This window comes from Scomber japonicus, chromosome 13, assembly GCF_027409825.1.
Source record: "Scomber japonicus isolate fScoJap1 chromosome 13, fScoJap1.pri, whole genome shotgun sequence".
Lineage (NCBI taxonomy): Eukaryota > Metazoa > Chordata > Actinopteri > Scombriformes > Scombridae > Scomber > Scomber japonicus.
Genome location: NC_070590.1, coordinates 13,859,269 through 13,887,267, shown reverse-complemented (window position 1 = coordinate 13,887,267; position 27,999 = coordinate 13,859,269). Strand labels below are relative to the sequence as shown.

General features: G+C 39.1%; 2 protein-coding genes across 5 annotated transcripts; both read right to left on the bottom strand.

The window, feature by feature from the left end:
* Window positions 1-4: 4 nt before the first annotated feature.
* slc7a3a (solute carrier family 7 member 3a) lies at window positions 5-13,640 on the bottom strand. 3 transcript variants are annotated; one of them, XM_053331381.1, is made up of 12 exons: window positions 13,619-13,640; window positions 4,761-5,382; window positions 4,478-4,639; window positions 3,956-4,139; window positions 3,739-3,854; window positions 2,979-3,201; window positions 2,743-2,882; window positions 2,307-2,409; window positions 1,817-2,046; window positions 1,525-1,691; window positions 1,187-1,295; window positions 5-1,085 (listed from the first exon to the last, which is right to left on the bottom strand). In XM_053331381.1, the coding sequence occupies exons 2-12, from the start codon at window positions 5,125-5,127 to the stop codon at window positions 934-936; spliced, it is 1,953 nt and encodes a 650-aa protein (XP_053187356.1). In that variant the 5' UTR covers window positions 5,128-5,382; window positions 13,619-13,640; the 3' UTR covers window positions 5-933. The 3 variants fall into 3 exon arrangements, with proteins under 3 accessions (XP_053187356.1, XP_053187357.1, XP_053187355.1); XM_053331382.1 differs by lacking the exon at window positions 13,619-13,640 and adding an exon at window positions 8,967-8,998; XM_053331380.1 differs by lacking the exon at window positions 13,619-13,640 and having other exon boundaries at window positions 4,761-5,492.
* Window positions 11,518-27,985, bottom strand: snx12 (sorting nexin 12). 2 transcript variants are annotated; one of them, XM_053331384.1, is made up of 5 exons: window positions 27,603-27,985; window positions 25,085-25,180; window positions 24,597-24,721; window positions 24,107-24,200; window positions 11,518-11,527 (listed from the first exon to the last, which is right to left on the bottom strand). In XM_053331384.1, exons 1-5 carry the CDS (start codon window positions 27,765-27,767, stop codon window positions 11,525-11,527), a joined length of 483 nt encoding a protein of 160 aa, XP_053187359.1. In that variant the 5' UTR covers window positions 27,768-27,985; the 3' UTR covers window positions 11,518-11,524. The 2 variants fall into 2 exon arrangements, with proteins under 2 accessions (XP_053187359.1, XP_053187358.1); XM_053331383.1 differs by lacking the exon at window positions 11,518-11,527 and having other exon boundaries at window positions 24,098-24,200.
* Window positions 27,986-27,999: the final 14 nt, after the last annotated feature.

The window sequence follows — 27,999 nt, the reverse complement described above, 5'->3', positions numbered from 1 at the left end:
TCTATCTACGAAGCTTGTTCTTCAGCCTCAAACACAGTAGATGACATCAACCATGTGCTATTGATTTACCTGCACTGAGGCCATGACTGAGACTGTAACCCCACAGCTTCAGTGCTACCCTGTTTACACACACACACACACACACACAGCAGACACAAACAGGCTGGTGCAACAAACGAGAACCAATAAACTAGACATGTTAACTCTATTGAAAGCGACTCAAAAGAGGCAACTGTCATGTTGTTGGTGGACTCCAACTATTTAAAAAATGGTTTGTTTTACAGTTTGAAGTCTAGCTCATCTGTGACTTGACGTAAACTGGCTGGCTCAAGCCATCGTTTTTAGTGATGCACATCAAAGTTCATAGTTACTTTTAGCGCTAATAACGGAGAGGAAGAAAAGTAGACAACAGCTAATGTGTAACATTCTTCCAGTAAATGGCGTCAGATAACTGATGGTCTAGCTCACTGATCCAAGTGTCTTGACGATCGTAAACTTGGTGGCTCGAGCCATCATTTTTAGTGATGCATATTCACCTCTTATACTAATAACAGAAAAGAAGAAAAGAAGAAAACAGCTAATGTGTAACATTCTCCCAGTAAATGGCGTCAGATTACAGATGTTAGAACCACAGTTCTCTGTGTTAGTTAGGTCCATTCAAAGCATGTGTTATAGGCAGGTAAATATCTCCAGGAGGCTAAGGCTAAGTACAAACAGATTAAAACAGACACATGGGCCAGAATGTGGCTCTGTCACAGTGTCTAGCAATCAAGTTAATCAGCTTCCAACTCAGAGGTAAGATGTGTGTGGCGTTTTCTTGCCTCTCCTCCCTTTAAGCCCAGGGCTATGTTCCAGTCCGCCTACACTGCAGCATTGGCTGCCAGAATGAGTGTAGATGCTCTGTTACACTCCCCAGGTCTACTTCAGTCTGTATCAGGGGCTGCCTGCTTCAACGTCACTGTCATCGGGAGCGCCTTTGTAGATTGGGCTCTTGGGCTGCAGCGCAGGCTCATATTTGCGAGTGGATAACCTGTTGGCAGCTTCACTGCTGTTCTTAATACCATAGAAGAAATAGATGGCGAAACCTGGGGGGGCAGGAGAGAAGCAACAGAAAGTTACAAAACAGTGAGGGGAATGTTAGCCATGAGTAATGAAGAGAAAGAGAATCAGAAATGTTCAAACGTACCGATAACCATCCAGACAGCGAAGCGGCACCATGTACCCAGGTCCAGCTGCATCATGAGGTAGATGTTGACGAAAACACTGAACAGGGGCAACCATGGGAGCAGAGGGACCTTGAGAGAACAGACACATGGAAGAGCAGAAAAAAGAATAACTATATTTAAAAATTCAGTGGCACACAGTGAAAGAATGAGGGAACAACATGTGCATAAGACATTGTACACCTGGAAGTAGCTATTTTAGCACCGTAGCTGCCAAGACAGCCTTCTAAAACAAAGCACGAGGGATAAAAACAAAAAGGTCTGCAACACAAAGGCTGTGTTCTCAGTGTTTGATAGCTACCTTGAAGGTGAGAGCCTCTTTGCTCTCAGGCTGCCTCCAGATGATGATGACGCAGACACAACAGAGCAGACTCAAAATGATACAGGGCACCACCACGGCTGCACTCCCAGACAGAAGCCCCGACAGATTGTTGGCCATTATGACGCACAGTACAATCATAAGAACAGCTGCAGACAGAGGAAGAGGAGAGAACATTAGTTAAACTGGTTGCAGCAAGGTTAAGGTTATTTTTGGGTTACTTCTACTTTAGAAACCCACATTTGGGAAGAGCAAGTGCCATTTTTACACTTACAAATAATAGCAGTGATGGCGTAGACAATGTTCCCAGACGTCTTTGTTGGGGTCTTTCCACTTGGGCAGAACAGCAGTTTGAAACTGAAAGTCTCTCGGAGCGGCCTCTCCTCTGTCTCCATCCCGTATTCATCTCCGCTGTCTCCTCCACTTACGGCCACCTTCTCCCCTTCCACCAGCTCCACCAGCTTCTCTGTCTGGCTGGACGAAGACAGGCTGCCTGGCTGGTACCTGTGCAGGAAGGAAGGTTTCAGAATGAGTAAAGAAAGAAGAAAAATGCTTACAGCAAAACAGTTTCAAGTTCAAAAAGTTTAGTTTTATGAGAATGAGGTTACAACTTTGACCCTTGTACTTTAGCTGTACACATATGATATAATTATGCTTTCTCACTGGATTTATGAATACAGCAGCTGCTACAGAGTAATTAACACATCATAAAAACTTTAAAAGACTTTATGACTGTGTTGTTAAATAATTAAAAAGGTGCTTACCTGAGGATAAGAACACAAATGGCCACTAATGAATATGCCAACAGAGTTCCAATGGACATGAGGTCAACCAGAGCTCCCAGGTCGAACAGGAAGGCCATCAGAGCTGCAAGGAGGAGTGAAAACAGATTTAATCTAATTATTCAACTGTAACTGTCTTAGAAAGAGGAGCAAATGAATACTTTAATAGTTTTAACTGGCCTTGATGTAAGCACGGACAAAAAAAAAAGCAGGCTTTTGTTAAGTGATATTGATCTCAACCGGACAGCCTGCAAGACAGAGCTGAAGCAAGAGTCAGAGTGATGAACCTGACAAATTATTTTACAGCCTGGGATTGACACACAACAAACACAACCTGGTGGCCCCAGGGCGAGAACATGAAAAAAAGAGATGAACAATATGCAGTAAACAAGAATGCAACCGGTTTCGGTAAGCTTACATGCAACAATGCCAGAAGCGATGGTAGCCAGGAGAGGAGTCTTAGTGCGAGTGTTCATCTTGGAAAGACCACGGAACAGCAGACCATCCTCCGCCATGGCGTAGATAACGCGGGGCATGGGAAACATAGAGCCCAGGAGGCTGAGAGAAGATCAGTAGTTAGCATTATACTCCCAACAGTGTTATGTAAAGGAAACATGGGTGGTATGGAAACAAGTTTAGGTTTTCTTCTCTTACCTGGTTGACAGAGCGCAGAGAGAGCCCACAGCCACGATGTATCTAGCAGGAGCCCAGCCCACATAGCTGAAGGCCTCAGGCAGAGGACTCTGGGTGTTGAGCTGGTAGTATGGCATCATCATGGTCAGAGCAGCAGACACACCAAAGTAGGCAAAGAAGCAGATCAGCAGGGAGGCAACGATGCCGACAGGTATAGAACGCATGGGATTCTTAGCTTCTTCGCCTGAGAACATCAATGAAAACAATAAATGTCAAAGAATGCTGAAAATCACATTAATTAGTCAGTCTTTACAGGACCTGAACAAGACTCGCATGTCACTCAAAGTTGCATAGCATTGCCATCAAACATACGGAAAACAGGTTCCACATCTTCTTATGTAACATGGAGTCAAACCTTATTATCAAAAGCAGTTTCCACTCTTGTGCACGCTGTCTAAACATTTGTGCACATGACCACAAGGGTCAACAAGAGCAATTCCCATGTCAAGGAAAAGTTTGCATTTTATGTGATAAAACAAGTTTGTGGAAACAAGAAATCCACTAACATGCAGTAAATAAATCCTCCTCTTTACAATAATGAGCTATATGCATGTTAGCAACTTCAAATCCCTCAAGAAAGATTATATATATATATAAATAAATAGAGCGAGAGAGAGCGAGAGAGAGAGAGAGAACAAGAGGAATCCCTGTGCAGTCTATAGTCTGTCCATATTTATTTAGCCATTTGGTCCCTCAGGTTATTCCAGGTATGTAAACTCACTTGTTGTGGCGATGCAGTCAAAGCCCACAAAGGCGTAGAAGCAGGTAGCAGCACCAGACAGGACTCCAGTCAGGCCAAATGGAGAAAAACCACCAACACCAAATTCCTCCTCAACTCTGAGCAGCAGAAGAAGAGAGCCACACAGTATGGTTAATCAAATGTCAAGAATAACTATTCAACACACACGAAACAGTAAAACTATGATTCCAATACTGACTTGTAAGTCTTGCTGCCGTTGGTCTGGTTTATGTAGCTGCTGTAGTCTTCCTCTTTGAGGTTCCAGTTGGCCGAGTCCCCCTTCACAAAGCCAGAGATGATAACAAAGCCCAGGACGACCAGGTTAATGCCTGTGAAGATCTTATTCACCAGCGCTGACTCACTCACGCCAAAGGCCAGAAGTCCTGAGAGCAGAAAGCACAGGAAGAGAGAGGAGAGAATTCATATTTCAGCATCAATAACAGCATGTCCTGCTATGTGGGTGGATATGTTCGTACTTCACCAATTCCAACATGGCATCAGTCAGCGACACTGATCATTATTTCTTTCCTTCACACTGCTACTGACATGTCATCCTACACCAGCTGTAATATTAATGGCACCAATTACGCCTGTTATGCAAGGTTTAATGTAATGCTAAGAAGGGCTACTGATGGCTTAATTAAAAAAACACAAGTTGTGTATCAACTATATGTTATCTGTCAAAGGATTCCTCACCCCAGGTTGAGAACCACCAACTCACCAGTGAGCAGCAGGACGAGGATGAGGGCGAACAGGTCGGGGTACTCTGCCAGCACTTTCCCTGGCACCTTCATTGCCATGGAGGCTTTAAAGAAGCCAGAGATCTTCTGTTCAACCAGGCTGTCAAAGGTTGAGCTCCACGCCCTGGCCACACTGGCCGTACCTTAAAAAAGAATATAGAAATGGAGATAAATTAACAATGTAGAGAAAATGAATGACTCGTACTTTGTATTGTCTCTGACATTCTGACTTGGTATTTAGGTGTTGTTGAAAATGAAACTGACCTATCACATAGGAGAGGATGAGATTCCATCCTGTGATGAAGGCCCAGATCTCTCCGACTGTCACGTAGCTGTACAGGTACGCAGAGCCCGTCTTGGGCACACGGGCGCCAAATTCTGCGTAGCACAGGCCAGCCAACATGGAGGACAGCGCAGCGATGAGGAAACAGAGGACAATAGCGGGTCCTGCCTTCTCTCGGGCGACCTCGCCAGCGAGGACGTAGACACCAGCGCCGAGTGTGGAGCCCACCCCCAAAGCGATGAGGTCCAGGGTGGATAGGCAGCGGGCAAATCGAGTCTCTTCAGCAGAGAAGTCTATTGCCCTGCGACGCAGCAGGGTCTTTCCAAAGTTGGACAGCTTGCTGGCCATATTTGCTGTGATTATGTGTGGGCGCTGAACCAGGCTATGCGTTTTAAATCCTTCTAGTGTGGGTGTGTGTGATTGACACAGCTTAAGCAGAACACGTGTGACAGCGTAGAAGAACTTTGGGCAGATGGCGATGGCTTGTTTGTTATTGGTCCCTCAGCGTAGGTGTGTTTCACTTAGGCAACAGTCACTCAAGCAGACAGAGAACAGGAAGCAGCAGGTCTGTGGTCACAGTGTTTTACAGCAGCAGATTAGGACCTGTGAGGAAACACAACAAAAAACAAGAGCTCAAAACAAGGTACTATTCAATCACTGCCAAAGCTCACACTTGTCATGGCTCTGTTTGGCACTGTGCAGTTGATTATAGCATCCACTCTTTCCAACAGTGAATATACTCCAGAAATGGTGCTTAAACTGCAGTTAGTTTGGGGGGGTTGGATTATACAAAAATGCACGTAATCCGAGTACAACAATATCTTGTCACCCAACTGAGCCACACTGGGCAATACAATTAACCTTACAAACTTTGTAGGTTGTTTATATAGTTTAGTATCGTGTGCAATGTCTCAACAGGTGGTAGATGTATTTCAGGTGGGCACGGGTAACATCAGAGAGGTTGGAAACATTCCTAGAGTATTATTCTTTACTTCAGTAGAAAGAGATACTAAGTCAGTCAGCAGGTTTGGAGAGACACTTAAGACACATTTCACTACACATGAGCTCCTTTAGATATCAGTTATGCAACTTCCAGGAATTCATACCTCAACCTCTTTCAGCCTAGTAACATCATAAGACACAGTAGGGCACAGAGAGACCTCCTGAAGACAAAAGAAAACCCAACGCTGCCCTGCAAGGCTCAAATCTAATCTTAATTTTGCCTTGACAAATAAACCTGACATATTACACGCCTATATAAAAACAAAAGAACACCTTGTCCAATTCCTCACCACTCCCTTACTGAGAAAAAGCACACTCTACTTGTGTTTTGTTTTTTCAGCAGACAGAGACTGACAGGGAGAAGCCTGGGAAAGCCAGAGGCTGCGAGGGGATGATATAATTCTGCAAACTAATATCAACAAGGAGAGAAGAGGACAGCGTGAACCAGCAGCTCGATAAAGTGAACCAGCTGCCCTGGGAGGAGGCTGATGTATAGATAAATACGCTACATGTGCAAAAACTGCCCTCTACTCTGTATAAAAACTGCAAGTGTCTGAATGTCAGATAACCTACTAAAAGTTCTTGTACTTTAGTTCTTTGATGACTTTGATGTACATTGTATGGTTTATAAAGCCAAGTTTTACCATAACTATAGTGTAAAAAGGTGCATTGTTCATTTCTAGAAACCAACTTTAACAAAATCCTTTAAAACTAAAATAACCTGCAGTTTCTCACACAAAGAAATAATTTGGCAGTATGTAGTTACACTGATTAGCATCCCATTCATTATTGATCATTTGAAAAAAAAAAAAAAAAAAAGAGAGAGACTTTATCCAAAACCCTACTCAAGGACACCTGCAACACATTCCACGTCAGCAGTGATGGGCTTGTCAATATCAGGACAGGCTGAATGACGATAACCCCCACACACACACACACACACACAAAGATCAGTTCATAACAGGCCAAGGACACTTTGCACAGCATATCTGACAAAAACAGATACAGTAACTGTTTGTTGAGGCAGTCAGATGGATCAACACACACACACACACAGGTTTGACCTAAAAAATCACTAATAATATATAAACCACTAATCGAACACTGCTTAAAAAAGGGCAATGACGTGAGTATGTGTCAAAACACAGGTGCTATATGCCACAGGTTGACCTTATTTGGTGTCTTCTTACGTGTACAACACACACTAGAAGGATGCAAACACACCCCATAGAAAAATGTTGGCCTAAAACATTCATTCCAAGTCATTTGAAGCAATAGGCCGATGATATTAAACTTGCTTTTTGCCATTTAAAACTTTACAGTTTGGATCTGTAGAGGTGACAAGGAAAGCTGTGATCCAAGCATATTTTTACAGGAGATTTCTTTCTCCTGTTACTTAAAGTCCAAGCTGTAAGTTATGGAGAGAGAGCACAGGTTAGGCCAGTTGGTTCATGCCACTTTGAGGAAATGCAAAACCAATACTTTGAAGCGACATGTTCCGTCATGCAGCTGCATGGATAAGAAAACATGAAACTACAGAAGATTTTATGCTTCTTTATTTACCATAAGACAATATTTACTGATGAAAAGTTTAGGAATAGGCAGATTAATTCCAATCAACTCACTGTTGAACCCTATTTATTAGTATCAGTATCAGTATTATTTTGATAGTAAATCTATAAAAAGTAAATATGCCTGTATTTCGACAGGAAGCAAAAAGCATGGAGCCCAAAGACTGTCATGCCGTACATAATTATGAACTGCTCAAAGTGTTCAAAATAAAGAAAGAGAAAGAAATTTGACTTCCTGACTTTCAGACACCCGTGATAAGCCACAGAGCAGCACTGAAACCAAAGCTTCACACATCAAGTGTGTTTGTGTGTGTGAATGAGTGAGTGTGAAAGTCTGTCAGCAACCAGCATTTTTCTTGGTCAAAACAAGTCGGTGCACCGCCTGCTCTCTTACTTCATGTTTCACAGTGTCTTGTATTGTAGCGAGTGATTTCAGTTCAGTAAAACAGAACAAAACATTGAAATGAAAGCTCAAGGACGTTAACAACTATATCGTACATGTTTCTCTGTTGCAACACTAAAATTACAGGTTAGTACATGCAACTCAAAGCCAGGCCATGCTTTAATCTTATCTGTAAATACTACACCATTTTTATGATTACTACAGCTACAACCATTGTCATGACTAACCATTAACAGTTTGGGGAAATGGATCATGACAATTGTTAACTTCTAAGCATGCAACACAAGAATCAGCCTTTTAGCGGCAGATTTAACAGCAACATCCACTTGTCTCTCTTTTATGCTATATTACACTATGAGAAACACATTAAGTGTTTAACAATTCCCTAAATTCATCCTAAATTGTGTTTGTCATGAGATTCAGTGGAAAGGGTCAACTTTGTAATTTTTCCAACGAGAGGCTTACAGTTGTGATTTTGAGGAGGGGCGGAGCAACGTCAAAGACAACGCCATTAATGCAGTGACACCTGAGTCCTTGATATGGCTGCTGAGAAGGCAGACAGACATTTCAGGCCTATCAGTCACCTCACAGGTCAGGTAGCAAAGAGAAGAAGTGAAACACTACACGGCTACATAGACCAGTGACTGTGTGGACGTGCAAGGGTGACTGTCTGTGTGGATCAAAGGTTGGTAAAGCTTCAGGGCCAAGGGTGGCTCTTTTTTTCCCCCTTTCAAATTAGCTGTAAGAGATGAAAAGGTGTACAGGAGGATATTATGGCGGATACAGCAGAAGAATGCCAGAGGAAAAATATCATTTAAAAGATTATTTAAAAAAAGAAAGCTCATATGCAAACATAAAGTGGACGGACATTGTTTTAGATGACTTGTGTTCAGGTCACAGAGTATGTTGAAGGGAAAAAAAGTCTCTCTGCTATAGATTATGTTATAGCCTAAATTTGGTCTGTTTTCTTTCATAACACACAGGATATACACCCTCACAAGGTTTGAATACAATGACAATATTCTATAAAAAACCATTAAAACAATATAACCTACTTATCAAAGCACTTCGAGTCTTACTATCTCAAAAGCGAATATCCTGGCTAGTACAGTTGTGAGTGTTGAGAGAGGAAAAAAAAAAAAAGACAAACACTGTCAAACAATGACATAAAAACAACATGGAGAGCAACATACAACCACAATAATAAACACTTGGCCTTCTGAAGAGTGATGGGAAACTGGTACATGGTGCTGCTCCCCACTTGGTGCGACATTCCAGTAGCATTTTCCATTCACACACCAGGAACTGAGATCTGAGGGTGTCAATGTTGTGTCAATAAACATTTATTACCAAACTACTGTGCCCAGCTGACTGTGATCTCCTCAGGGGGTTCACTATATTCACTAAGCACAACAAAAGCTCTGAATTGAAACTGTAAACCTATTAAAAACGCCCAGATAGCTTAACTTTGGGACTATTTCATTTTTAACGGCCGATGAATCCAACAAGAAACCCGGTTGTTGGGAAGTGTTCTTGGATTAGCTTTTCAAAGAAAGCGTCTCTTTCATGACTGCAGACTAAATACTGACACAGTTCCCAACTTCAGATTACAAAAGAAATGCAGACCTGATTTTTCTATGACCTTTATTAAGGGTGGTCTCGTTAAGATGCTAGAGCCACTTTAACCTCCGCTGATGCCTCCGTTACGTCACGCTTGTTGCTAATCTTTTCCTTGTGCTTTTCACGAGGGTGCCCATTTGTACAAGTGGGGCAGATTTATGCCAGGTTACACGGAGGTGTGGCTCATAATTGTGCCGTCTTCAAGCTCCACTACGTAACACACACATGACAAGACAGGTGCGCTAACTGCAGCCATGTTCTATTCCTGTTAAACACAAATGCCTTTCTCTAGGAAGTGGTTTGCTTCATCAGACCACAATTAGACCATGTTCAAGTTTTTGAACGTGGAACATACTAAAACAGGTTGTTATGTATGAGGACTATAACCATCAAGACTGGGGCCAAGAGTGCTCCGGTTACAACTGGCTTCAGGGATAAATGGTACTGTTACTTGACTTAACATTGCTGCAACTGCTGCCATGAACTCTAAGAGGATTATTTGGAGAAGTAACAAACCTGCTAACCTCATTATACCGTCTTGCTTCTCCTTTTTGAATCCATACGAACAACTCATGGCTTTGTTGTGACTGCTACTGTTGTCAACAACAACAAGAATAACACAAGTGTCTGGTTATATAAGTAGACCAGCAAAAAAAGTGCTCAAGTTAAAAAGGTACACAAGCAAAAACATGAATCTGAAATATTCTGTCACAAAAAAAAAATGCTGCTTTTTATTCTCGGCTGCTTTTACTTTAAATAGCAGGAACTAAAAATAAAAAGGGGTGATTTGACTGGCCACATCGCAGGAATTTTAACACAGAACACATACTTAGTACTTTCCTGTATATGGAAGCAATGCTGATGTACCAAAAATATGTAAATATATAGAAGTAATGATGCACCAAAAATATGTAAATTTGCCCACACTCTTTTCATAGTTATTGTTTCTTCTTGTCAAAGAATGAAACTAAAGACTAATGATTCACTGAAGATCTTGTATCCATCTATCCCTAGAAATGTTATATCTTGTAAAAACAGCTGAAATATCATTTGTTTGGGCCAGAGGCTGATTAAAGGGAACAACATGTTCAGTACCTTGCAAGGCTAAACGCCCAACTGAAAAGAGTAAATGTGACCTTGCATAACCCTGGAAGGTACACTACCATGCGTGACTGTACGGAGTAGTAAACCCTTCTTTGGGACACACACACACACACACACACACACACACACACACACACACACACACACACACACACACACACACACACACACACACACACACACACACACACACACACACACACACACACACACACACACACACACACACACAATGGCTTTCCAGGTGTTTGAAGTAATGGAACAGTGCATCTTTTAAGCCAGGGATATATGTTTGTGTGTGTAAGGAGCTACTGTGGCGTAGTATAAAGGCTGTATACATTTGTTAACGTGTGTGTGCACCGACCACTGAGACTGAACTGAATGACCCTTTAAGTCACCTGGCCGGACAGCATCGCTCCTGCCAAAAGCCGCTCTTGCTGTGAAATGGAATGTGACAAACTGAGGATCTGCTCACTCTCCCATGACCAATGCCAACGCTATTAATGTTAGCCGCAACGCCAAGAACAGAAGTCAAATGTATGCATTATGAGAATGGATAATCCGTCCACTGTAGCACCAGTCAGAAAGGGTGCCTGCAGAAAAACTCTCCCTACCATCTATAATAAGATACTGTGCTGCCATATGGGACTCTTTCTCCTTATTGTAAACACTAATAGCAATAAGAAACTCTCACCATAATATACACTTTCATTTAACCAAATATGTCAACATCTTGACTTGATGACTGCAAAAATTTACCAAGAACATATCAGACGTAGGCACACCTAAAGGTGTGGTGCAATGCACACCCTTCCTGTTATGACACAGTTGCACACAACTCCTTCACTTTTGGCCATTACACTTGAAATAATTTATTTGACATGATTAAGCACAAGCGGCCAGCAATCCGACACAGTAATAAGGACTGGGAATACTTAAGGGGATCTAGCAAATGCAGTGCAATGGACCTCCTCAAACACATCAAACAGTTTACTTTTAAGGGCAAAATCTTGACTAGACAGCAGCTGATGCAGAAATGTTTCATTCACCTGAATCACTGACAGCACAAATGAAAAAAGAGTTCTTTCTATGTAGTGCATGCTATGAAACACGTAATATTCCTAGTTCCTTTTATTTCTGGTGAACTTATCAGTATAAGAGGGATTGCTCAATTTAGGTAACAAGTGCAGTACTGTAAGCTCCCAGCATATCAACAAATGAGCTCTGAGCAGCTGCCAGTTTACTATGTACATCTACTACTACTGTCCAAATCAATTTTGAGACTGTATAACTTTCATTTTTGGTTGAAACTGAAATATGATTTTAATAGGTGGACACAATATTGCATGAAGGTGTTATTTATTGCAGAGCTGTTGTATTAGAAATGCAGCACCACACATGAATTGCCTCCAAAACTAAGTTGAATGAACACCTCTTAAAACTGAGCAATATAGCTGCCATTAAGGTGGGATTTATTGCAGGGCTGTAGTATTAGATTGCATTATTTTTTCAAACCTAGCAACTGGCAGCTGAGTACTGTCTGTATATTTCTTCTCAGAGCACACCAGTAAATCATCTGAGCGTTGTGCAGCATGTTTCAAGTTTACAAAAAAGGCTTTGTACTGTAACTTATCATTAATAAAGACATATAATTGCAGCGATGACAAGTCTCATGCACAGCTCTAGAAATGAGGACTTCATCCTTTGACAACACCTGACAAGTTTAGCCTCTCATTTACAGCGTTGGTGTTATTATTTTATTATAATGCTCAGCCAACATTTAGGAAAGAAACGTGGCGTGTGTCTACCTGCCTAATCCAACAACCTCTCTACTCCACCCATCTACAACCACCTGACCACTGCTGAGCACGTTTGTGCAGCGCTAGTTACACAGGCTAATCTACATTCTTCATTACTTTCATTAGCATCATCTCATTAATGTCACAACATTTTTTAAATAATTATGGGGTGTCTGTCTGTCAGCTGGCTGATGCAACAACACACGCATGGTGGTGAACATTAACCCGGAAGGACGGCTCACATATGGATGATGGCACTCGCGGTTTTTTTGGCAATCGAGGCTCATGTAAATGTGATTTTTTTATTTCACTCGACAATTAAAATAGCTGGACTTACCAATAATGGGCGATGTTCAGCTGTCCATCTGTATAATAATCAATGTGTCAGTGACTAAGACACAAAGCTAGCTACGTGGCTCAGGCGGCTCTCGCGTGGTGCTAACGCTAGTGTCGCTTTAGGAAACATCGTATTTCCCAGTTGCACACTGAGAAATGAAGTGAGAGAAAGCGGCAGAAATGGATTTGGACTACAGTATTTTGGGTGTTTTACTTACACGATTAATTAATATGTCTTGGTAACTTCATCGATATGTTATACGAGTGTAACAGTTTAATATTACAATGCTAATTGATGTATTGAAAATTAGTTATCTTTTTTTTTTTTTAAGTTACCGTTTTCTCATTGTCATCACGCCAAATTTTTAAAGTTACAAATCATGTATGTGTCGTTTCATTTATTGAATAAAATGATCGTAACAGACAAGTTATTTTTATTTAGGGATTTATTATGGGAATAATTTGGAATTCTGCGCTTGTGTGCGGTCATTGAAAGCACCATTACAATCATCCCCACACCCTACTACTTAGCGGGGTGCGCTGACCAAAACAATGAATGGAAAGACGGGACACCCAAACGGAGAAAAAAACTTCAATCTTTTTCTTTTTTATACATGACAGGATCATTTAAATATGTGCCACAACTACGTTTTACGTTTTTTCGTGTTATTTTTTAAGTATTCCGAGCACGTTATTTAATATCTAAGTTACACCAGCTGGTTCCCCCGCTCAAATGACCAAATAAAGCCACCTTTACTAAGCATCATCACCGTCACTAAACTCTAAATATTGCACAAAATGGAAACGTTTCAGTTTTATTCCTATACTTTAAACCACTAAAACAAACATACTATTAAGCGACGCGAGTGCGCCAACACAACTGAGGATTGCATCAGTCCACCTCTTCACGACAAGAAGTAAATGTTATATCGGAAGAGTTTTTTAAAAGAGACATGTCGCTAAACTGTTTGTATGGTATCGCTGAAACACAAAATGGACATTACCTTCAATGTCTTGTTGATAAAAGCTCACAGGACACCAGAGGGAAAAGGACAGAAGTGCTGTAGCCACGGTCGCTGATGAAATACCCCGCTCGGTGTGTTTCTTTGCGGTTTTGATTCGCCGGGAAGGGGCGGGGCGCGCGGGATGTGTACAAACATAAGTGACGCATGTGCTACAGGGAGGTGGAGCTTTCCATTCATGAATGGAAAGTAACGACGAAAGAGTCTTCACGTTTCTAAGTTTACAACACGATAATCGACATTTAGGAGAGCTTTAACCAAAAAATAAAATACAATGAAATGGCAGAAATTGTTTAAAGAGACAGAAAGTGTGCCATCTGTGTCCGCGTGGTTTCTCGTAGTATGAATGTCCATATATGGAAACAGCGTAAGCCCCCCCCCCTCCTCTGAAGGTTATATATAGGCCCTGTCTCATGTATAGCAACACTGCATCCGCTGCAGCTTTGTCCAGCAGATTGAAAGAAAAGGAGGGGAAATACTAAACAATTTCTTTCATGTACATGCACTCAGCGACCTCTGAATGCTGCAGGGGTCAATGGTGGCGTAAGTTATGTCGTTTTGCAACGTTTTATTCTCATCGTGCAAAGTGTTCCTTCAAAAGTTGGCTGGTACGTTGCATGATGAAATTCAGTGACCTCATCCATAAAGATAAAGGGGTACAATAAAAAAAGACACCGCAGCTCGCCTGATGCAACACCAACACTACATGGCATCAGAGTTAAATAAACACCTCACAGTGTCAACAAAAAAAAGCCAAAAAAAAAAAAAACCTGCTGACTAGGAAGGTTAATTTGGAAATGTTACAGATTACGAGTTACCATATACCATTGAGCACCAAAATCTGAGTTCAGGTGTTTTTCATGGATACTGACATGATTTATTAGGGAGATCATTTCTCATAAAGTAAGATTTATCTCTTATTTGAAACAGTATGGAGCCCCTCTGGTGACATGGTCAAAAAAAATTTAAATTGTGGCCACAATGTAGCTGTAACGTGGAATATAAAATAAAGATATGAAAAAAGTCAAAAGTCTGGCATGGTACTGTGACACCATTTAAGACCATGTGTGTTACAAATAAGCCAACGTCATAATTTATTTACAAAATATAAAAAATATTGATTTCAAATCATTAAAAAACACAATATTTCCAATCCATACTTTTGTTATATGTATATATATATAAATATGCAATGTGCAGACACTACAGAGATTATATACATGTGTGCAATGTTCCTGGGATTAACATAGTAAGCACAGCACCAGTGTTTTAGTTGGAGTGGGAGGTACTGGGAGATGTGGTGTTGTACAGTCTGATGGCTGATGATATGAAAGCATATGACATAAGGAAATAGTTTTGATAAAATTACATAACTCTGGTTATTGTGACCTTATGACCAAGATGAGTGGGATACTGGAGTTGAAAAATAAATGTAATGTGAAATAACTTTGTGATGTCACTTTTTCTTTACTATGTCAAAGGTCCATTCCACTAAGGTCCATTTCTTTCAATCATATCACACATCCAGCAGTAGTTTGACCTGTGGTCGTAGAATCGTCAAAAATCATCAAATGTCCATTTATCTGAGAATTTTAAGGACTCATCCACACTGACATGAGATGTAAAGCTAATTTTTGATTTTGAAAACAGTAGCTGATAAAACAATCTCATCACAAGGTAAACTACATCTACCAAGAGGCTCATGTGATAGCATTGAAAGGTCCAGGACATCTATTAGATGTTGTGTAGGACCTTATTGTTTTGTCAATTACTGTTTCCATGAATCAACTTTCCATTTCTACATCAAACATATTTTAGCGTGGGAGTTCATTCTTGACCTTGGGAATGTGACAAAGTAATTGTCCAAATTCTGAATAGGATGTAGGACTGGAAGTGTTAGTCCTGAACTTGCAGCACAGCCCAGGGTGTGTCTCTGTTTACTTTTCTTAATAAACTTCTGTCTGCATAGATGGTTACATAAGTGTTTGAGCAAACAGACAAACAGTATATTTTAACTAGTGCAGTCATTTAGTGATTTTGTTATGTGTTACACGACAATTAAATGAAATCTAGAAATGAATAACTTCAAGGAAATATACACGTAATCATTGAAATGTTTTCCTAAAATTTAGTAAAAAAAAGCATTTTGTTTAATCTGCTATGGCCCAAAATTTTACTTTGTTTTAAGGAATATGCACCATGAACATTTTGAACAAAACAAGTAGACAAGACCACCATTATTTTAGTGCACATTGTGCTTTAGTGTTGCATATTCCCAAACAAACCTGCAATGAATCATATCACCAACTGAAACACACTGAAACTGAGTCTTTAAGGCACCTAAAGGCCTGAGATACTGGGGCAGTTGTCCACTTTGCCTGGTCAGAAATATTCTGACTTTCGTTTGGTGATTAACTTTGCTTTAAACATGTTTACACTCCTGCCCACTTTTTGATATAAAGCTAACATATTGAAGTCCTGACTTGAGTTGAGATGTGAAGGGCTGAACGGGTTTTAAAGGTATTCTGTGTGTGGATTTGAATAAGTGTGAAGGCCAAGCCACCCACAGACACGAACACACCAAGACACTGGAATGTATTGTCCTATACTGTTCAGTTCTTATTGTGAATTTTCCTTGTTGTGAGTTTCTTTTTTTTAATGTTTCTATTCCTGGGAAAGGCTGAAGGTAGCCTACTGTTTTTCATACCTCAGACTACAACCAAAAGAGACTTTAAATCAAATAGATTTGTAAATTGCATTTTCTTTCTCTCAACTCATCCCTCTCTGTCTGATGGTACCATAGTAGCCACTCGTCTCAACTTTTGTCCTTGCCCAGTCACACTGCTTTGGGTTGCTCTTTCAATTTACTTCCAGTTTATCAAGCTAACCCAACTGGGTGTCTCTGCAAATACAACAAAGCGTCATTGCTGCACACTGGGTTCCAGTGTTAGAACAGCTAACAAAACACCACCTAATCTCTGTCTTGGCCCACTGTGCCCATCCTGTCTGCCTACTTTCATTACTCGGGACAAGTCCAGCACATCAAAGCTCTAAAGTTTTGTAGGTCACAGTCCTCCCTGATTGGGTAGGTCAGGGTCTGTGAATTTATCCCAGCACTCCTACACAGTTTTTATGTATATGTATAGAGCAGCAGCATTGTGTCCATTTTGTTTATAATTCCAAATGTTTTCATTATAAAAAAATGTAAAAAATCAATTTATTTTTCCTACCTCTACTTCTATGTAATACATATACACATTGTGCATATCTCTATGATCCGGAAAGTGGAACTCCTCCTCTGATGCTGGTGGTAGAAAAAGTATTCTGATCCTTTACATACGTAAAAGTACCAATACATTAATGGAAAATACTCCATTATTATTACAAGCAAAAGTCCTGCATTGAAAATTCTACTTAAGTAAAAGTACACAGCTATTAGCAGCACAATGTAAAGTATTGCAGCAAAAGTAGTTTAGTCCCTCTGACTGATATATTATTAAATATGACATCATTAGGTTATTAATAGTGAAGCATCAGTGTTAGAGCAGCATGTTACTGTTGTAGCTGCTGGAGGTGGAGCTAGTTTGAACCACTTTATATACAGTTCTCTAATTTAGTCGAGTGGTTCCCAACCTAGGGGTCGGGCCCCTTCAAAGGGACACCAGATAAATCTGAGGGTTCATAAGATAATTAATGGGAGAAGAAAGAAGAAAAAACTAAGTTCTGATACACAAATCTGTTTTCAGTTTTTGGGCTTTTTCTTTAATCTTTGATTTTTGGTGAAATACTGGATCATTTGAACATTTGTTGAAATGAAACATGTGAGAAGGTTTTTTGGTGGAGCTGTCCCGACATTCATACTACACACTGCTTTTTGTCAATAGTCAAAAAGGTTGGAAACTACTGGTTTCATCTTTAACACAATGTGTTGTATTTTAAAAGCTATAGCCTATATATAATATATATTATCCATTGTGTCAGATCTTCACCTGAAAAGTAACTAAAGCTGCAAAAGTACATTTGTACTGGAGTAGAAATATTTTCGTTCTGAAATGTAGTTCACTGGAAGTATAAAGTTGCATCGTGTGGAAATACTCAAGTAGAGTACCTCAAAATTAGACTGAAGTACAGTATCTGTGTAAATGTACTTTTTCCCCCCATCGCTGTCTTTTGGTCTTCTGAGGGTTTCTCACATTTGTATTTCTTAATCGAAATTGAACTAATATAGATAGAGGGTCTCATATGCTGAATTTGATATGAACATACTGTAACTTTTTTAAGATCACATGGCAGCTACAATCGTGTCCAATTACAGTCATATCTGCTTTGGATCACCTGCAGGTCAAGGTCTACATCACAAGATCACTATTCTAGAACAACTGTAATCCACCTGTGGCAAGAATTCCCCATTCCATCTTAATCCTGGCATTTCCTGAGGGAGAACGACAACAAGAGAAAGATTAGAGGACTTTAAGATTCATGTTTGGTGAAACAAAAAGACCCAGTGTTGCCACTGAAATGCCATAACTTCCACTTAGTATGACGCTTTTTTCCTACCACATAAACTGTATTTTGTATTTACAGCACTGCAACTGTGCTCCTTTTACTCTCTTTAGTTTTTAAGATTGAGTATTGGCATTATAATGCTTGAATCATAAACATGATAAAAGCTTAATGATGTGATTGCATTCATCATTATTTACCCCTGCATTTGATTAAAATAATGCACCATTCTCTCTGAACAGTTCAAATTAAAAGATATGTTATTGTCGTGTGCATGTCTATGTTTAGTTTGCAATGGAACAAAACTAAAAAGTTGTGAAAATAACTGATCTCATGCTTATTGTACTAAGACTTTCTAAAATAGCCTGGACAAAATTATTGGTACCCTTTAGAAGTTGTAAGAAATAATTGATTTGTAGTTATACTTTAGGCAGACTACTGTGTTTTAATTAGTATCACAGGTAAGGTAAGGTTTTCAATCCTATAATCACTCATGCAGCCAGTTTAAGACATTAGAAAAAAAGGAAATAGCCAAATATGGGCAACATAAAGATTACAAGACCATCTCCAAAGAGCTTGATATTCCTGTGATCACTGTTGCCAATATTATGAAGAAGTTAGAGGCCCCTGGAACTGTGGCCAACATCTCTGGATATGGAAAATTGGCCCGAGATTGAACAGAAGGATTGCTTGAATGGTCGAGAAAGAGGAATGCTTGAAGGAAAACTTCTATAGAGATCCAAGCTGATTTTCAAGTTCAAGGGACAATAGTTTCAAATCCCACCATCTGTTGCTGTCTGAATGAAAACGGGCTCCATGGTAGAAATCCCACCTCTAAGATGGAGATACAAAAAGAAAAAAGAGGAGAATCAGTGATGTTTTGAGGTTGCTTTGCTGCTCAGGCACTGGCTGCCTTGAGTCTCTGCAGGTCACAATGAAATCAGTAGACTATCAAGGCATTTTGGAGCCAAGCGTATAGTCCAGTGTCAGAAATCTGTCTTAGTCTTAGATTTCTTGGGACTGTATGAAAATGTACTTTTTCTTTTGGCTGAAGTGTGGGTAGGGTGAGGTAGTGAGTGTTTCCAATTTTTTTTCTTGCCCTGAATTTATAGTTTATTTCAGCTTTGAGTTTATTTATTTGTATGGATTAATATATGGATTAATATGGCTTTATCGATTACCTCTATTTAAATAATATACATACATGAATGTAAACTAAATTAAATACTTAAAAAAATGCAAAATATTTTAACCTGATTATAACAACATTAAATGTAGACCTCTGATTTTGTCATATGTTTTGGAAGATGATTAGATGATTCTCTAGTTAAGAGTTAATCTCAAAATAAGATATGAATGTTTCCCTTTTTGAAAAGTACATATTTGTAGAATGTTAATATCATGAATTCAAGTTTTTTTTTTGGCAAAATGTCTGTAAAAGAACATTTCTGTGATGAGTTGTGGAGATTTTGAATTGCACTTGCTCAGATTATAGTGCAATGAAGTTAACTATGAACAACATAGTCATAACATGGAGGCCTTGCTTTTTTTTTATAACAAAGTGAAATATAAGGTTTAACCCTCCACACCCTGCCAACAATATTAGCACAGTCCCTTACTAACCAGACCTCAAGTAAAAAAGCTTTATTTTTTTTTATCATGCAGACATGTAGTAAAATCTTGTATGATTTAAGCAATGAACTGTCAAATCTCCTCCAAAATTTTAAAGCCAGTTTTCAAATCTTCATGATTTTTTCCATTTCACTGTTAAATGAGGTCATCCAGCTCCCGTGACTCTGATCCCTCTCACTGCTTCTCAGCATGAGGCCCCAATCACAAAATGAAAGGTGAATCTTTTTGCACATTTTGCTGCCATTCCTCCCCCTCTGAACTGAAAATAGATATGCAGACACAAGACAGCAGGCAGCAGGAAATTTAATCGGTGGACAGAATTAACAAAGAAATTCCTCCTTACCCATAGTGGAACTGTAATGATAACATGTATTAATACACTTCACAATAATATTGATAGAAAGAATAAAACAGCTGAAAACAAGCGTAGAATAAGCCTTATTTAAGATCAATAAACCAGATGCTGATTACGCCTTTTTAACAATGAAATATTGTTCATATAATGAACCTCTTGTCACAGTGCTTAGATATGGTTATTTACCTAACTTAACATTCCCAATAGCTGATTTGACAACACACAGCCAAAATGTAGACGTAACTAAGACAGAGTTAAAACAAGTTTTTGTGAAATAATCCTGTCTACGAGCATGTTGAGAACATAAAAATCTGGAGGGAATAATGTTCAAACATACTGAATGGAATGACTGTCTTTTTCCTGATGCTACATGTTGCTTGACTTTGGGAGGTTATCATCAAAATCACACCTCTGCTAGCAAAAGAAAACATCAATCAAAGCAGGAAATTACCCTATATTTCAAACCTGATCAAATCAATTCAAAAGACATTCAGAAAACATAATATCATTGTAAAAAAAAAAAAAAAATCTAGCTATGATAATATGACAAATGGTAAATGGAACATGTTTTCTTTTCACGGATTACTGAATCAAAAATAATGTACATGTGTGGAATGACTGAATAAAGACACAACATCAAACAATTTATACATTGAATCTCTTAGTTTGTCCAGGAGCAATAGTTGTGTTTTTCCTACACCGTTGATACTTTCCACCAGCGTTATAATGCCATGATGTAGAAATAAATGTACATGGAGCAGGTGCAGCAGTCTGTATTGTCTTTGCAATAAGAGAGAAAGAGACAGACAGCAAACATGAGAAATTATATACAGACATACTGAAGTTACAAGTGGTTTTGGTCAATGCAATGAGTCTCTTAGACACCAACTTAATGGCATAATATTGCAATATTCTGCAAATGACTGTGTCCAAACTATACAACAGCCCCTATCTCCCCCTCGCTCTCTTTTTTAAAAAATATTTAATTTTTTTTTTTTGACTTTGCAAGGCAAATATCCAAATGAACATTTCATATTCATATGCAGAAATCCTGGTTTATCAGATTTTTTTGTTAGAGGTGGGTAATTGCTTGGGCATTACAGTCTACACACAATGACATTGATCAACACTGCTAGATGGGTCTCTAAAGTGTATTCTTGTTTTCCATATTGGAAAACAAATATGCAGTTGGACTGACTTCAGTTGTACACTCATTCCAAAATACCATGTGTTATTTTGTTCATTGAACTGTTCATTTCTCTTTGTCGGGGTCGATTCCATTTTTAATTTTGCTAGTCAGAAGATTTAGTGCAAGTCCTTACTCAAAGACATATTAAACTATTTTCTTGAACAGATCTTTGCATCACTTCTAGAGCTGCAACAATTGATCGTCAGAAAATGAATCACCGACTATTTCAGCGATTGATTTAGTTTGAGTCATTTTTAAAGAAAATATGCCAAAACGTCACAGATTCCAGCTACTCCTCTATGATAGTAAACTGAATATTTTTAGATTATGGACTGTTAATTTGGTCAAAGAAACACATTTTAGTTTGCATCTGCAGGTTTTTGGAAACACTGACTGACATTTTAAAAAGATTAATCAATATTGAGAATAAGTGTTAGTTGCAGCCTTAATTGCTTCTATTCCCACATTGCATTTCACCTTTCTAGACTAAAATTGATTTGACTCTGGAAAGTAAACACATTATGGCGGCAGCTCTAATCCAAGCTAAACATGGTACATTACACACAACTGCATGCAGTTTTCATGACACGCGGTATCAGAAATAAACACACATTTCCTGAGCTGTGCATCAGACCTCAACATTAAGCATCATGCAATGCAAATGTTTGCGTCAACTATATGGTGCATCAAATTCATGGTTTTCTGCCGAGATACAATTATGCCACAATGCTATTTAGGTCAACATACATGTGACCAATATGACTAATAAGTGGAATGCAATCTTTTCTTGTTATTGCTGCTATATGCATTTGACATAAACTGTGTCTAATGAACTGTAGATGCTGATCTTTAAAGGATAAGTTCACAGTTTTTCCATATCTGTATTAAAAGACTAGCCAGGTGCCCATATGATCATTGAAACAGGTTCTGCTCACTGTAATCATCCTTCTTGTTCATACTGACCGTTAGAAGATCCCTTCACAATGTGTTTTGAATGATGGGGGACACAATTTCTTTGTAAAAATGTATAAAAATGTAATGTATAAAGTTTCTGAAGCTAAAATGAGGTGTCTAAATTAGTCAAATGTGGGGAAAAAGTGTTTTTTTTGTTACCATTCCTGTAGCGCAATGGAGACACACTGTCCAGGAAAAGAAAATTGGAATTTCCTTTACTCAAAAAGATAGTCACTTCATTTGACTAGTTTAGACAGTTGAAACATATTATCTTCTGATACACATTTGAGTTTGGCACAACACTACAGCAGTTTATTTTGTCCCCCATCACTTGCATTGCTTGTTAAATCAACAGTTATGATAAGCAGGAGGGATGATCATGACAACCAAAACCTGTTTCAATGCTCATATGGGCACCTAACCATTGTTTTAACACAAACTTTAACAATTGCGGACCTATCCTTTAATGGTGAACCGACAGACTCCAGTACATGAGAAAGGTGTGACTTAAACATAAAGATGAAGGATAGATCAATATTTACTTTATAGCAGAATAAACTTTGGCTTTGTTTTTCAGACACATGATCAGAAATAATTTGACAGAAAACATAATCCATGTCTCGAAAAAAACAGAATTTAGGGATACAGAGATCTGAATAAACAGTACAAGCAACATGATGGTGATCAGAGGCATGTAAAATCATTTGTCAGCGAGACTAACACACACATATATATATTGCAAAGAAAGCGTGCAGGTTTGCCATGCAGCCAATGATTAGTGCAGTTGATAATGACAATGTATCAGAGCAAAGAAATTAAAGACAGATAGAAGTTATTCATAGAGCTGTAGTCATTAGTGATGCACAGTACTTACTCCCTATTTAACAATAGTTCACATAACTCAGAACACTAGTGCTGGTTTGCCTTTCTACTGTTCTGATACTGGTGGACTGAGAACCTTCAGCAAGCCAGTTTCTGTTGACTCTAGTACACATACTATCAATTACAAACTTACACCTACAAAAAACTGGCTTGCAGAACGTTCTACTTGTTACAATCACTGCAACATTTTGAGGGGAATAACTGATTGTTTTATGTGACAACCAGGAACTATGTGCAGCATATTTACAAGGTTAAATGACTGATTATAGTCAGATCTCTGTGATCATGTACATATGGCAAAACATTGTTTTACATAAGTATTTGTGAACTATCGCATTTGATCTTTACAGTGCCCATGCAACCACCTTTAAATTCCAGAAAGCTCTTAGAGACAGGATAAAATAGAGCAAACTTACTTCATTCATACCTAAAATGAAAAAAAAACAAAGAGAACAACACAGGATCAGAACTCTCATTTACAGTCTTTACACATTATTCCACTTTATTAACATTATATTACAATCATGAATATATGACACTCATGGGGGAAAGAATGACTGTATAGCACATTATCGTTTTAATTTGAAAAAATTGCAAAATTAAGGGCCAAATCGTTTACGATACTATCACAACTACTGAGGGATCCTTTCCATACTGTACAATTATAAAACAAGTGCACAAGGGAGACAGGTGTCACAGACTTATCTGAAACATTATCAACATGTCCTGATGTATATTAGAATAACATACTCTAACTCCAAGATAAAGTGAATATGACTTTACAATGGTATACACAGACTGAGAGAAAAAGAGAGAGAGAAAGAGAGGCAGATAAAGAAGAAAGAGAGAGATTAAGAGAAGATGTGAGGGAGAAGAAAGGCAAGAGGCAGTCTGTTCTACATCCCAGAGTTTAAACCCCCCTACCAGACCATCTCCCTCAGTAACCCTAGTGTCGTACTTTTCCGGGAATGTAGTTACGGTCAATGCTCTCCTCTTGCAGAAACATGTGAAGACAGCGCTCGTTCTGGGCCAAAGGGTGACCTGCAATTCTACAGAAACGTACACACAGACAGACAACAGACCAAATTGCTTATTTTAAACGCTCTTTCATGGACAGTAGCTGGTGAAATGCCATTGTGGATTAGTCAGTTGACACAGATTAGGTTAAGCCTTGCATAGGGCTAGACATTTTTGGCAATGTCTGACTCTACTGACTATGTGAATTTCTGTTTGTGCCAACTCATTTTGTGGCTAGAAAACGTCCAAGAAACATCATAACAAATGTGCTACATGCTTTACTAAATTTAACAATCCAACAAAACTCAGTGATCGAATAATACAAATTCATTCTAGTCTTAAATTTTCCACTTGACCACATTCTTTCCTCCATCCACATAAAGGCTGCAGTATGTCTATTTTAATGGAGGACTGTTGAAATGGCTGACCTGTTGATGAACTGCTCCAGGCCGGATCGTCGCTCCTCAATGAAGGACTCCTCAAAAAGGCCTTCATCTCCGCGGAATGGCAACTGTCTCTTCAGGGCTTTACCCGGAAGAGGTGGTACTACAATCTGATGGAGTAAAAGGGGTCAACACAAATGACAGGAAAGGGAAAAAAAACGTGTGCTGCAGTATAAGATCCAAAGTCTACACTCGCTGTGCTGTAAAGTCAAACAGACATTTGCATCAGCAGATATGAGCTCAAGTAATAAAGAGGCACATCAACTCTGAACTACTTCAACACAGTTAATAAGGAGGTCAAAGCCAACATATTCAGAGTACTTATTATTACACTTGAGGAACTATGTAGAGATTATATTTTCCCACCTGTTACACTAGCATTATCACTCACCAGGTCACTGTAACTATTAGTTTGAACGGGCAAGCCAGCGTAAATTATGAGCCTGAAAAAGAAGCTGTCACAGTTTACTCACCTTACTGTCTCTTTCCAGCTCATTCTTTAACCATTCAAAGTCACTGTATCTTCTTCTCACGGTGGAATCCTTCAGTTTGAAAATGGGAAGGTTTGTCTATGAAAAAAGAAAAGAAAAACAAATTCAAAACCAAGTATTTGATTTATATTCTGTTCAATTATATGTGTGTTTATTGTTGTAAAGTGAGAACAAGGCCTGTTAAATAACTGGGAATCACTGTGACTGAGGGTTGAAGGTATCGTGGGAAGTGAGAAATAAAAAAAGATATTTCTTACATCTGTAATTCAGTTAAATTGTTGGCATGCACAATAGTTTGAGGTGAGGATGCACTTTGTTTGACGTGCTGAATTCTAGAGTTGTATCTGGTGCTGTAAAACAATGTAACAAGATTACTAAGTTTGCTGAAAGTCAGCAAGAAACGACACACGAGGGTCACAAATGTAGACATCAAGGTGTCATCTTCAAACTGCTTCTGACGTCCCACCAAAAGTCTAAAAATATTACACTTACAACTGTGTAAAAAGACAGAAAAGGCTGTGACTCCTCACACGAGAGGATCAAATGTTTTGCATTTTTCCCTGATAACTGTTTTTAATAATTCAAATTGACTTCTGTAGAAATTACGCCCACAAATTTTTCAGCACCAGTGATTTCAAAAAGGTGGAAGATCAAACGAACAAGTCAGCTGGCTGTGTGTAAGAAGCTTAAGTGCTGTTAAATTCATTCTTTCATTTATTTGTGTGACTTAGAGCCACAATGATTAGTTGATAGACAGAAAATTCATCAACTTTTTTTTAACAATAGACTCATTGTTTTGAGTCGTTTCTAAGGGAAAAAACTAAATCTAAAATACTCCTGATTCCAGCTTCTTAAGAATATTTTCTAGTTTCTTAATTCTTCTATATCGGGTAAACTGAATATCTTTGGGTTGTGGATTGTTGGTCGGGACTAAACAAGACAATTTAGTTTGCTTTTGGAAACTGTAATCAACATTTTCCCACTTTTTCTGACATTTGAAAGACCATACACCAGCCAGCCAAACTATCAGTCTGCAGTTTGATTAAAAAGGCAGATTCTGACTTTGTGTTTTCATGGGTTAAGCTGTGTAATTGACACCAATTTGATATCAACTTGTCTGAAGGATTAATTCATTTAATTATTTCCCAGTGTCTCATTGGTTAAAGAATGGGCGATCCTTTCCCATGACTCTCCTATGATTCACTGCTGCAGACAGTTGTGGGATATAATCAAGGACAATGCTTCCACAGTGGAGGTTTGGTGTCTGTTTCCTAGACTGATTTGGCTGTGTTTAATATTGTGAGACAGGGTTTTTTGAATATAAAAATATCATCATGTGAGTTAAACCCAGCTCTGATCCAAGTCGTGTCCTGTTGGATGAATCTACAAATGCAAAACATGCAACTTATTTATATTATGAAGAGTAAACTCTCCTAGGTAACAACCACAAACAGCATTAAAATGAGGATCTCTTGTTAAGACAAGCCTTTTAGGATAAGTCACAATTACGCAATTAACAGTTGGCATCCGCTTCCTGAAAATGTTGAAAATGAGCTGTGTCAGTGATTTTCTCCCGCACTCTTACAACAGCATAGTAACTTAAGTGAAACTCCTCTTACTAAACCACTACTACTTATCATTCAAATCCATACTATTCATAATCATTTAAGGCTAAATAAAACTTAAGTAACAGATTATGGGTAACGTTACTGAAGAATAGTTGATGTATGTCTGTTGTAAGGTACCACTATAACTAAAAGTAGTGTTTTTTTTCTTTAAAGTCAAAGCCTCTGTCAGGTCTTATTTTCTTTATACTAGAGCACATTCAAATATAATTTAGGCATAGCATAGGTGAACTGTATGCACAAAGCTGGTAATTATGGACAGATTTCCATAATTACCAGCTACATTACAGTTCACGTCAACATCTACGTCACGACAATAACTAGGAAAGTCTCATGATATATCAGACTAGGGGCTACATAATACAAATCTGAATGCCTCACACCAAAGTCCATTGTTTAAGGTGATAAACCCAACATTTAATGGCTACATTGCTATGTAATGTGTCCCATAAGCCGAAGTAATGCTATAAAGCACATTTGACAAACATTTAACTATAAAGGTCAACTTTACGCCATTGACTTGTCTTTAAATTGTAAATCCAATTTTAAGATGTGTGCTAGAAGACACTGACATATCCACGAAACTTCTACAGCCCTTTTCCAACCCAAAGAGCAAACCTCTGCCAAAAAACAACAACCCACAAGCAAGGCCGCTGGCAAATCACCGGCCTTCGAGTTTTACTGGCACCCCGTGTCGTGCTGCCCCTGGCCGGCTAACGTACACGTCACAACCCGATCCCCGGCTCGGCTTCAGCAGAGCGGCTAAACATGCTAACCTGGCTAGCAACAACACTGTAATCACCAGTTAGCTTAGCTCAATGAAGGCTAACGCTGCAACAAGGTGTGTTGGCTCGCTGTTTTTTCTCAACACCTACCCGCATACGAACTTCGTAAGTTGTATAACGATTTCGTCCAACTCCAATGATTTGTGGATCATAGACGTCTATCTCCAGGAAATTGCTGGGGGGGCCGTAAGCATCCGTCAGGTCCTGTGGCTTTGAATTCAACCGGCGAGTGTCGGCCACCGCAGGCTCTGACATTTTGTCGGGTTGTAATAATGTTTTTTGGACGACCGACGGCGAATTAGCGTCAAAGCAACTAAATGCGCAGTACAACCTTAAATCTCATCTGAAGACATCAATTGATTGTGATAGCTGATGGATTCAGCTAGGGAAGTAGCAGACTTGTCTCTCTCTCTCTCTCTCTTCTTGCGGGGGCCAGCCGCCCTGCGCCCTACCCTGCTTGAGTCTGAAAAATGCGTTGACTCAGTTC

Bases quoted from the DNA above. Each gene is read 5' to 3' on its own strand.
- slc7a3a (XM_053331381.1), bottom strand. From the start codon at position 5,127: ATGGCCAGCAAGCTGTCCAACTTTGGAAAGACCCTGCTGCGTCGCAGG. The intron at 3,855-3,955 runs GTCAGTATTGGA...TCTGCTGCTCAG, and splicing joins AACGGCAGCAAGACTTACAA to AGTTGAGGAGGAATTTGGTG. The intron at 2,047-2,306 runs GTAAGCACCTTT...CTTCCTGCACAG, and splicing joins ATTTGTGTTCTTATCCTCAG to GTACCAGCCAGGCAGCCTGT.
- snx12 (XM_053331383.1), bottom strand. From the start codon at position 27,767: ATGTCAGAGCCTGCGGTGGCCGACACTCGCCGGTTGAATTCAAAGCCA. The intron at 25,181-27,602 runs GTAGGTGTTGAG...CTTTTTTCATAG, and splicing joins CTTACGAAGTTCGTATGCGG to ACAAACCTTCCCATTTTCAA. The intron at 24,201-24,596 runs GTCAGCCATTTC...ACGTTTCTGTAG, and splicing joins CTGGAGCAGTTCATCAACAG to AATTGCAGGTCACCCTTTGG.